General features: G+C 47.5%; 1 protein-coding gene across 1 annotated transcript in view; it reads right to left on the minus strand.

Annotated features, from left to right (window-relative positions):
• Positions 1-584: 584 nt before the first annotated feature.
• Positions 585-12,497, minus strand: part of WNT3A (Wnt family member 3A) — a 132,770-nt gene continuing 120,857 nt past the window's right edge. The window contains exon 4 of the mRNA XM_075922961.2: positions 585-9,732. Within this exon, the coding sequence (XP_075779076.1) occupies positions 9,253-9,732 (480 nt within the window). The 3' untranslated portion in view covers positions 585-9,252. The remainder of the gene's footprint in view (positions 9,733-12,497) is intronic.

A 12,497-nucleotide genomic window follows, 5' to 3' on the forward strand; every position in this document is an offset into this window, starting at 1 on the left:
ACTACAAGTTGTTGACCATCCTGAGGAAGTCATTTGAAATGGAAATCATCACAGTTTTAGTTGTGCAGGACAAAGCAGCCTTTACTGTTACCCTACATTTTAGACACCAGTTATGTTACCTACAACTTTGTCTAAACAGTAATGTGTTAATGAGCTCTTCCATCTAGCAGACAAAAGTATAACAACATACAATGACAGGATGCTGAATCTAGACAACTTCAGACTAGCTATAAGGTGGACATTCGTTAATAGTGAGGTTAACTAACCAATGGGGCAATGTAACAAAGGTTGGTGGTGAATCCTCTATTGCTAAATATTTTAAAATCAAGATTGGATGCTTTTCCTCCTCTCCCCCCCAAAAAAAGATCTATTCTACTTCAAACAGGAATTAATTCAGGGAAATTATGCTGGAGAACAGAGTATTATCTTCTGGATTTAGAATTGATTATTATATATGATCACACTGTGCCTTTCTGGTTTTATAATTGTGGTTCTATTAACTTAACCCCCTGCTCTGTTGCAAGGAACAATATAGACCAGGAGCCCAATTACATAGGGGGCAAAAAACATCTAAAACAGACAGGTTAAAATTAATACAATTTTTTTTAATTTTCATTATAAAGTTAACACATCTATCAAACTTAACCAATAACAAAAACAGTTCCAAGACACTGCTAGTGTGCTGTCAGTAGAGAACGGGGTAAAAGACAAAGGGGTCACACGCATAACTGCTGACCGCACTCTGTGGGTTATTTCTGCAAATATATACTCTTGCTAATATATACATTTATTCATAAAATAAATAATCATAAAAAAATCATCAGACTTAACAAAGTACCAAAAAAAAAAAAAAGGTGACAACTCTACTTTGTACAATTGCTTTGGAATTTCAGGTTTTTAGAACATGTGCATGCTGTACGAAGGGCGGCGGAGAGGGAGGGGCTAGAGGCAGTGACGCGGTTTTGAAGATGGCGACGTAAGCAGGGCAGCCTGTGATTGGTAGGGATGCGGCGAGGACGACGCTTGCTCACAAGAAGTTACCGACACACCGGCTGGAGGTTTTGTACTCTCCGGGAAGCCCCAATGGGGATGCTTTTCATGGCTTTCACGCAGCCGCTGGCTTCTCAGAGGGCCCCAACCAAAGCGAGGCCTTGCATATGCAGGGTTGGCGCTAGTAACCACGGCGATGGATACCACAGGAATACAGTGGGCCAGTATGGCGCCATGCAACGTAGGACATGGAGAGGCCTAAGGCTGAATTGTGGCCTGTTTCTGGGTGACAGGGCTTGGAAGCTGGTTGTACTGGGGTAGCTCCTAATGTAGGATGGTTATGGCAATGGGTCGAAGGGAAATGGGATAAAGCCCTGGGAAGATTTTGGCTCCTGAATTGGACAAGTTGGGGTCTCACATGGCGGTGGCAGTTGACCGGTGCATGCCAGGGAGGGGTCCTGACAAACTAGGTGCCGCCTCCAGAACTAGAGAGCCCCGTGCAGCTGCGTATTAGCATAGGTTGATTGCCGCCATGTCCTTGGGCTGTTTGGTAGAGAGGGCTGCGCGCTGAGAAATAAATAAATACTAATAAATAAAGGTGAAGAAACCTGGCAAAGGGAAAGAAAAAATGGGACCACTTCCCAGCAAGACCCCACTGCCTCCCACACACGGCCGCCTGAGGCGTTCACTGCACCAGCCACCCTAGAAGGAGAGAGAAGCTGAGGGAGAGAGGGCGAGAGAAAGGAGGTTATGGAAAAAATTCTTATGTCCCTTGCAATGGGGGAAGAGCCCCTGCCTGGATTATATTCCCAAAGCATCAGGATTTAGCTGGATGGGGCCAGATTTTCCCCCCACTTTCACTGTGAACCTACCAGGAGAAATAGCAGAACGTTTGCCCTGCCTCCCCCAGCCAAATTTGGCAGCCAACACTAATATAGACTCAGATGATTGTTTGCATGCTATCGTGCCCTCCATATAGCCTCGCACCCCAGTCCAGGTGAGAGCCAAATGAGGCCTGGACAGACGTTTCCATCCTAATGTCACAGGGGGAGCTCTGCTAGCGGAGCAAGGGGGGATTAGGCAGACAGTTCTCATCAGGGGTTGAGCATCTACCTCCCGTTGGTATCTTTGAAAATCTTCCCCCTGGGCCAATGAGGGAGAAGGAGCATTATCCCCGCCTGATAAATGGGGAAACTGAGGCAAGAGGCTGTTGGAATTGACTTTCCCACGGATGCAAAGTGAAGCAGTGTCAGAATTAGGAATTGAGTCCTCGTGCCTCTACCAAGGTATAGGCCACTAATAGCACCTATCTTCCGTGGCGCATGGAGTGTTTCGTCTCCTGGGGTGGGCAGGGAACGCCCAGGTTCACAGCCTCTGGGTCCCATGCTCAGCACTGGAACACCCAGGAAACAAAAAACATGAGTTCTGCTTGGGGCACAAGACAGCAAGGAAGCCACAGAGGTTGGGGCCTGGCCAGGGAAGCCCAAGCTGTCAGGAAACTCATCCCAGAGAGAGCAAACCAGGCCTCACTGCGGCCCAGGGAGAGATGGGCACCAACGTGTCTATAGCAGAGCCGCCATTTAGCTGCTAGCCGGAAGAGAATTAACGAACGAGGGAATTAGAGCGACTGAAATACAAACGGGGCATCCGCCACCCCCCAACCAGCCTGCCCTCCCACCTCCGTACTGCCCTGTTACAAACCACTGCCTGGATGTTCAGCAAGAGAGGCAACTCCCGCCTGACCACTTAGCCTGCTTTTCTGGGTACTCCTCTGTCAGGAAGGCCTTTCTCGCTTGGTGGCTTCAGCTCGGAAGGAGGAATGGCTCAAGGGAGGCCAGAAGCCAAGGTGTCTCTATGCTAGGAGCCCAACTAGGTGATTTGTGGGTGGGTGTCTGCCTGTTTTCTAATACAGTTCTTCCCAGCACTGTCGTAAAGGTGTCAAGAGAAGCTGATGGTAGCTCCCAAGAGGAATGGATGCTTGGGTGAGTACCTACGCTGCCCATTAGGGACTGCAGCTGTGACCACCCTCTCCCATTGCTCGTTGTCAGGAAGTTTTTATCTAGCCCATTCGGCACCAGGAATGATATCGCTGGCTACAGTAGTAGGTTGTTCTCCTGTCTGTGGACTCGCCACCAGAGGGGGACACCTCACTTGACAAGTGGGTTATACTTGGTCTTCTCTCAGGCTTTGGTCCTGACTGCTGTAAAACTAGATACAAAGCCCACTGAAATGAGTGAAAAGTTTCCCATTGCCTTCAATATACTTCGAATCAGACCCAAAGTCTCTGACGTTACACTCCTCACCTAAGCCATGAACAGGCATCTCCAGGAAGTGCGTGTGTGTTGGGGGGGAGGGGGAAGGTTGGCTGAAAACTTTCCACCTTTGCCCCACTTTTTGCTTTTTATTCTGACCCTAAAAAAAACATCCCTTAAGTCAAAAATCAAAATGCAACAACCAACCAGAACAAAACAAACCCAATTTCTTTCATAGAAAGAAAAGAAAATAAGGCCAAATTCTTCCCTGGAGTTGTCTCCAGGGATCATTGTGACCTAGCAGGGCTGGGTATATAGCAAGTGTTGATATGGGCTAGCAGCATTTAAGAAGAGGCATATGATTTTGTTTTGTTTACTTATTTTTCTTTATACAGCTGTGTTTCTTGGCTTCATTATTAAAAAGACTTGGACTTTTCAGCTTAGAAAAGAGGAATCTAGTGGGGTATAAAATCATGACTGGTGTGGAAAAAGTTAATAAGAAAAAGTTATTTACTTGTTCCCACAATATAAGAACTAGGAAGTCTAATTCTTATATTGTGGGAACAAATGAAATTAACAGGCAGCAGGTTTAAAACAAACAAAAGGAAGTTTTTCTTCACTCGGCATACATTCAACTTGTGGAACTCCTTGCCAGAGGATGTGGCGAAGTCCAGGACTTTAACAGGTTTCAAAAAAGAGCTAGATAGATTCATGGAGGTTAGGTCCATCAACGGCTATTAGACAGGATGGGTAGGAATGGTGTCCCTAGCCTCTGTTTCTCTGGAGGTGGGTGATGGGGAGGGATCACGTGAGGATTACCTGTTGTGTTCCCTCCCTCTGGGGCATCTGGTAGTGGCCGCTGTTGGCAGGCAGGATACTGGGGTGGATGAACTGTCAGTCTGACCCAGTATGGCCGTTCTTATGTTCTTATATCTCTTTCCCCTTCTGTTATGGTCAACCAGACCCACACGGTAGGTGCTGTCTGCTCCCAAGATACATTTGGCCACACGCAAGAAAGCAAGGGAAAAACACGGCTTTTTATTCAGGGGAGTGGGATAGTTCATATTTGCTGGCGTGAGGAGATGAAAAACGCCGCACTTTTTGATCTACCAGGAAGGGGTGGCGGGGCATACAGAATAAATAAAGGTGGAAGGGAAAGATGTTGTGAAACCTTGGAGTTATCGTGGAGTTATCGTGGATAGTTCTCTGAAAACGTCCACACAGTGTGCTGCTGTGGTCAAAAAGGCAAATAGGATGTTAGGAATTATTAAGAAAGGGATAAAAATAAGAGACAGTATATCTAACTGCTCCTGTATCAAACTATGGTACGCCCACATCTTGAGTACTTTGTACAGACGTGGTCTCCTCACCTCAAAAAAGATATTTTGGCCTTGGAAAGGGTTCAGAAAAGGGAAAGTAAAACGATTAGGGTTTTGGAACAGGTCCCATATGAGGAGAGGCTAAAGCAACTGGGACTTTTCAGTTTGGAAAAGAGGAGACTGAGGGGGGATATGATAGAGGTCTATAAAATCATGAGCGGTGTAGAGAGGGTGAATAAAGAAAAGTTATTCATTAGTTCCCATAATATAAGGACACCAAATGAAATTAATGGGTAGCAGGTTTAAAACTAATAAGTGAAAGTTCTTCACACAGCGCATAGTCAACCTTTGGAACTCCTTGCCAGAGGAGACTGTGAAGGCTAGAAATATAACAGAATTTAAAGAGAAGCTAGATAAATTCATGGAGGTTAGGTCCATAAAAGGCTATTAGCAAGGGGGTAGGAATGGTGTCCCTGGAGATGAATGGCATAAGAGAAATCGCTTGATCATTGTCTTCGGTCCACCCCCTCCAGGGCACCTGGCGCTGGCCACTGTCGGCAGACAGGCTACTGGGCTTGATGGACCTTTGGTCTGACCCAGTATGGCCGTTCTTATGTCCTTAACCTGCTTAAGATGCTGGTGACTCTTAGCACTTGACGTTTGCAAAGGGCTTCCCAGAGAGTGAGAAGGGAGCAGGACACTTCAGGGAAGGAGATAGTGTCGCGCCTGTCACACAGCACGTAGAATCTGAAGCAGAGAAAGGCCTGTCATCCTCATTTTCCAGAGGAGGCCGTGAGACAACATGAGACCCCTTAAGACACCTCAGATTGGATGCCCAAAATCAATGGCTACAGGAGGCCCCAATGACTTGTCCAAGGAGCCAGTCTCTGGGCGAGCATTAGCACTTGGGGTACGTCTAAACTACATGGCTCCGGTAAACCTCATCCCACGAGGAATAATGGGGCTGCCGACAAAGGGCTTTGATGTCGGCAGGGGAGCGTCCAGACTAGCGCGCCGAGCCGACAAACAGCTGATCAGCTGTTTGTCGGCTCAGCGCGGCAGCCATGTAAATGTAAATGAAGCCACGGTCATTTAAATCTCGGCTTCATTTGCCTTTGCCTATAATCCTAATCTACATGGTTCCGTCGTCGGAGCCATGTAGTCTAGACACAGCCTTAGAGTCCCGAGCTCCCTCACATACCAGGATGGCAGGTTTTCTGTGTTCCAGCCCCATGGGTGGACAGCGGGGAGGCTGGCGCACCTGCACAGGCTCCTCATTGCTGGGGGGTGGGGAGGCTGAGCCTCAGGGGCCGGATCCAGGCAAGCCAGGTGCTGCATCTGCTCCCCGGGCCTTAGGTTCCCCACCCCTGGGCTAAACCTCTCTCTCCCATGACCAGTCAGAGCTGGGACTAGAACTCACAGATGCATTTGGGATCATTAACAGAACGCACACAGTTGTCTTTTCACTGGTTTGAAGGGGGCCTGGATTGCCCCCGTAGGCTCTATGGTGATGAATACTTTTGACCAAGAAAGCTACTGAGCAATTAGATATGGGCCTAGTTCAAAATCCTCTGTTCTGGGGACCCTTTCTCCCACCCCCAAGAGTCAAGCTGTTTGAAATCTGAATGTTGCAGCCTGAAGGTCATCTCCACTGCAGTTCTATTCCCCATTTTACCCATCTGCCATATTTAGGTTCAAGATTTACTGTGTTCCCCTGAAGAGGTCACAGCTTAGGTAGTGCCCAGACTTTTCCTGGCACTTCCCAAGCAACCCAAGGAGCTAGCGATGGTGGGCTTGATTCTGCCCTCACTCACAGTGGAGTTAATCAGAAGTAACTTTTGGTAGAGCTAGCATGCTACAGAAGTGGTGCGAGCCCAGAGTCAGGCTGGCTGGCTTTCTCTGGGGACACTCAGAACCCCAAACTCAAGTCTTTGTGTGTGTGTTAATCAGGGACAGATTTTAAATGATTTTACTCTAAGGCTACGTCTTCCCTCAAGATCAATTCTGCCATGATCCATTTTCCGGAGTTCGATTTAGTGGGTCTAGGAAAGACTCACTAAATCAAACTCAGAGAGCACCCCTGTTGGGAGCTGGTACTCCTGCTCCTGCTAGGAGTAAGGGAAGCTGATGGGGGCGTTTGCTCCCTTTGTCCTCCTGCAGAGGGGAAACTCGAATTAAGGTACGTCGGCTCCAGCTATGTAATTAACATAGCTGGAGTTGCGTATCTTAATTCAACCTTCCCCGTTAATGTAAACGTGGCCTAACGTATAAATTCATGGCTGCTCTAATCCAACTGAAGTCAATGAAATTAGGCCCCAATGGGTCTTAACCCCACACTTGTGCCCTGTGCCCCCCTCATCCGCCAGTCTTGTGAGCGCCTTTGAGAGGTGCATTCAGTGACATCCCTCGCAGCTGGCCATGTATTCGCTGTCCCTAAATCTGACTCTTACACAATGGCATTCCTCTATTATTTTTCCTTTCCAAACCTTCCCCGGTTTGTTCCTTCCATTTCCGACAAGACTTTCTAAATTGCCTTGCTGGTTCCCAACCTTGTAAAGATAGCATTGGACTAGCTTCCTTCGGCAGTGGCTGTTAGCCAGGCTGGGAGGCAGACCCATGCCTGATTCTCTGTTTATACTTTCGCTTTTCTAAACCACAGACAAAGTCACTTTGGCATCAGTCCGCCTTAGTCTAGACAAAACTGACCCCATCAATCCAAAGGGCAAACTTGTGCCTCTGGGCACAGCTCAATTTAGGAGTAGCCCAGGAGGAGATGGGGGTCAGAGACATACCTCTAGGGCACCACTCCCTCCTCCATGGGGATTAGGTTCAGTTCATTCCTTCTCTTGGCTGCATTCTCCCGGCTCACCTGCTTGGATTGTAGAAAACCAAGCCAGCAGGTGGGACGAGAAGGGGTGTTCTGACTTCCCCATGCAGGTGTGTAGCCACAACCTAACTTAGCTGTATTCGGTGGAAAGGCTCCCGTTGAGTCTAGCCCCACATCCATTTCTGCAGTTTTGGATGGCAAAAGGAAAAAAAACCCACAACATATCGGCCCATATCCCGTATCTCTAGATGAGAGCCTGGGGGGCGAGGAAAAGAGACCTGAAGAAGAAGGGCTGAGAATGCCGTGACTCTGTGCTTCATTCACCTCTTCCTTACACGAGTGGAAATCAGGAATAATTTGCCCAACGCCAACGGAGTGGTGCAGCTGTGAAAGCCAGTGTGAGGGAGTGGAGACCCCACAAACCCACACCACACCCTGATTACCGTACAGCAAGTGACATTTGCTACTGCAAGTTGGCCCTCCCAATCTAGGTCTCTGTGGAAACAACAGCATGCACCCCCCCCCCGGGCAAAGGACAGGAGTCAAAGAGTGGAAGCAGATTAACAGCAGAGAGGTTGGGGTTTGGATCTGGGCCCAGGGTGGTTTGGACTCAGGGTTTTGATATAGACACTTGTTGCAGAGATCGGCTCTGGATCCAAACTTGACCAGAGTCCCAGGCTGTTCCAGTTCCGGGTTTGTCTAGCAACACCTAACACACCGTCCTTCAGAACCGCCATTCTCAACAGAGTTCTGTTCTGAGGGTGCTACTACACCAGCACGCACGGGTGAAATGAACTAAGTGCCCGTTACTTTGTTTCTTAACCAGAGGTGGGGAAATGCTTCCCCCTCCCGCTCTGCTTTACTTGCTGGCCTGGAGTGCAATGTCTTCACCACCTTAATCACCAGCAGCTTGTGTCCTCCCCTACGGCACATCTTGATGGGAGGCCTCCTTCTAATCGGCTGAGTCACGCCTCTGCCTGACAGTTTGAGTCAATGTCTGCTGGAGTGACTGATGATGAAAAAGAGCCATCTCGGTCTCTGTGGCCATGCATTCGCTGCATGGGCACTGACCTACGACGTGTACGCTGTGTGTGTAGATCACGGCACATACCGCACCGGTTTCCCTGGTGTCAGTGGGACAGTGGTGGCAATCCATCAGCTGTCTCTTCCTCCGCAGCAGTCCTAAATGCGTCACTGCCTCCTATGCCCACTCCGGCAAGAAGCCACTATGTTAAAAAGTTCACGCTACGAGCTTGTCCATTCTACAGCACTAAGGAATGTTTGCAGAATTCCCGTTCCCAGAAGAAATGGAATGAGGATTTGCTTTTTAATGAACTGAATATTTTTATTGCATTCTAAAGTTTTGCTGCACATGTTGCACACAAAAACTGGTTGCTGGGGCTTGGAGGGGATCTCAGTTTTCTGAGAGTTGTGGTCTGCCACCGCCTCTTCCTGTTGGGTAGGGCACAGGAAGGTGGCGAGGAAACTGCAAGTCTTTCAAAGGACACTTAATAGCATGAGTCTCTCCAGGTTAGTTGAGAGAAGAGCGAAGCGTCATGCCCCTGCTCACATTCTTCTCCACAGTTCTGTGTTGTTGAGTAATTAAAAAAAAATCACAGTCTCCTAACCGGTGCATAATCTTTTTGTACGGCATTCCATGCGTGTAAGGTTAGCCTCCAGATCCCAAGAAGTCTTGGGCCGATCAAGAAGTCATTAGATCTATTCTATCCAACCAGTTTTAGCCTTTTTTTTATTTTTTCTTTTACTATATATAAAAAAGTAGATCTTGCCCATCTACACAACCTCAGAAGAAGCAGGCTGAAATCCGTTTCTCCGCACGGAGCCCGTCTGCGGAATTCCTGCTTTACTTGCACGTGTGAACGTCGTAGATGCGGACGCATTCCTGACAGCTGACATAGCAGCACCAGTGGAAGATACAGTGGCACTTCTCCTTCCGTTTCTCAGTCCTCGTGTTGTGCCCGCGGCCGCAGCACAGCAGGTCGCACCCGTCGATCCCGTGGGAGGTGACATTGCAGATCCGGTCGCGGGTCCCGAAGGAGCCCGTCTCTGGGTTCGGCTCGCAAAAGTTGGGGGAGTTCTCGTAGTACACCAGGTCTCTCTCAGTTGGGGCCTTGAAGAAGTTGTATTTGGGCCGGAGCGTCTCAACCCAACCACGGGACTCCCGGTGCTTCTCCACCACCATTTCAGAAGCGCTGTCGTACTTGTCCTTGAGGTAGTCGCCGATGACCCGGAAGTCCGGCTGGGACCACCAGCATGTCTTCACCTCACAGCTGCCTGACAGACCGTGGCACTTGCACTTCAAGTGCATGTGATCAATAATGGACTAAAAAAAGAGAGAAAAAGGGAAGAGGTGACCATTAATCTATAATATGGATCAGTAACGCATCCTGTTATTTACTTAGCACGTCTTGTCCCAAAGAATCCCAGGCCAAAGGCTGGTTGGAAACCAATGTAATTTAAAATCACAGAACACTCCAACAGGAAGGAACCTTAAGAAGCCATCAAGTCCAGTCCCCTGCCCTCATGGCAGGACCAAGCACCATCTAGATCTTCCCTGTCAGATGTTTTTCTAAGCTGCTCTTAAATATCTCCAGTGATGGAGATTCCACAACCTCTCTAAGTAATTTATTCCAGTTCTTAACCACCCTGACGGGGAGGAAGTTTTTCTTAATGTCCAACCTCAACTTCCCTTGCTGCAGTTTAAGGGAGGTTTGGGTTGGATATTAGGAAAAACTTCCTATCTTCATTAACTGCATTTGTATACCTCAGTCAAGAGTGGGACTTGACCTCCATAAAGTGCTTTTAACGACAGGTAAGTTCATTCCTGGACGCATGTATGCAAATATTTCTATTGCTACATTCACACACAAAGATCCCTTTACTCAGGAGTAAAATGCAACCACCTCTGAAGTGGAATACAGCAGCTTTTTAATGGCATTTAGCCAGTGTTCCCTGTAATTTTTTCTTACTGGGTGCAACATAAATTTTGTTCTGTGCACCAGGCATGTGTGGATGTGCACCACCAATACACTCATAGACTCATAGACTTTAAGGTCAGAAGGGACCATTATGATCATCTAGTGTGACCCCCTGCACAGTGCAGGCCACAGAATCTCACCCACCCACTCGTGGAATAATCCTCTCACCTATATCTCAGATATCGAAGCCTTCAAATAGTTTGAAGACCCCAAGATGCAGAGAATCCTCCAGCTGTGATCTGTACCCCATGCTACAGAGGAAGGCAAAAAACCTCCAGGGCCTCTGCCAATCTACCCTGGAGGAAAATTCCTTCCCGATCCCAAATATGGCAATCAGCTAAACCCTGAGCATGTGGGCAAGACTCACCAGCCAGACACCCTGAAAGTTCTGTATAGTAACTCCTATCATCTCTCCATTGACCTATTTACAGAAACACATGATGCCAGCTGTGGGCCCTGTGGGCACTCTGTTAATCAGCTGGGCAGCACCTGAGTCTCTCCTGGGGGGCCACCTAAAGATTCAGTGTACAGGGAACTGCACTTAGCCAAAGCAAACAATACTTTAGGACAGGGAGCGAAGGACGCTGATTTAAACAACTCACGGGTGAAATGGGCTGTGATTATCCAAATTGGAATTTCACCAGGTCATCAACGATCCCTTTTCTTGCAAAAGAGACTCTAGCCAAGGAGTGTCACCTACTGAATCACCAATACTACTTCCTGCTTCACCCTTCGATTTTCTTTACAGGCCTCCAAAGGATGCGTTCAGCAGGTCATACCTTGGCAGCTGAGGGCACGACAAAAGTGTGATCAAACTGCAAGAGTTGGTGACAAGACTCATACTAGTTGGCGTTTTCCTTAAGGCCCCAGCTCCTGGATGCATATGAATAGGCGAGGATCTCAACTTTCATTCAGTTAAAGAGAAAGAGTAAGCTGTGAATCCTAGAACACTAGAACCGGAAGGGACCTCGAGAGGTCATCAGGTCCAGTCCCCTGCCCTCATGGCAGGACCAAGCACCATCTAGATCATCCCTGAGAGTTGTCTATGAAAAGAACTCGAAATGTATGATTATTTTTAAGCCAGTCTCATGATCTTGAGTTTTTGGCAATGCTGCATCTCTGGGTGGCATGATTACCGGATGGAGAGGGTAAAATTCCATCCTGGTCTAAACAGAAGAAATGACTACTAACTTCATTGTGCGTGCCTCACCGATGGACGAAACAGATCCAAAGATTTCCACCACCATTGTAAGGCAGAAGATAGCTTGCGTCGTTCCAAGCTGAACTCCACATTTCTGCGTGCATATAGGATATGTCTACATTTGCACCCACTTTTGAGAGAGGGATGCAAATGAAGACATTCGAAATTGCAAATGAAGCCGGGATTTAAATAGCCTGCACTTCATTTGCATATTCGTGTTATGGCACTGTTTCGAAATAACAGGCGCTGGTAAGACACGAATATTTTGAGAGAAAATCCTTCTCTCAAAATAACCCTTATTCCTCATACAAAGAGGTTTACCAGTTATTTAGAGAAGGGTTTTCTCTCGAAATAACCACGTCTTAACAGCATCTCTTATTTCAAAATAGCGCTATTTCGAAATAGCACCATAATGCAAATATGCAAATGAAGCACGGGATATTTTAAATCCCGGTTTAATTTGCAATTTTGAATCTCTTCATTTGCATCCCTCTCTCGAAAGAGGGTGCAACTGTAGACATAACTAAACAGACTAGCGCCGAGCTAAGTCCAAAAGATGTGCCATGAATCAGCCACTACAATAGGCATCAACATTTTTTTGTTTTTTTGGGGGGGCCCAGTGAGACAGCTTCATTCATTCCAAGGAGATTGTAATTAGTGACAGGAGAACTGCAAAATGTTTGGTTCACATAATCATCTGAATCTCAGTCACAGCTTTTGGTGTGGGGATTGGATTTCAGCTCTTAAGAGAACTGGTTGAGTCTTCCCCTACGGCTTAGTTTTATTAACTGGAAATACTTGAATTTGGAGAATTGAATTTGGAGAACTTGGGCACATAATGGGTGTGTCTACACTGCACCCACAGCTCGAAATAAGTGACACAATTTGAGCCACGCAAATTGCGTGGCT

This window comes from Pelodiscus sinensis, chromosome 2, assembly GCF_052426305.1.
Source record: "Pelodiscus sinensis isolate ZL-2025 chromosome 2, ASM5242630v1, whole genome shotgun sequence".
Taxonomy (NCBI): domain Eukaryota; kingdom Metazoa; phylum Chordata; order Testudines; family Trionychidae; genus Pelodiscus; species Pelodiscus sinensis.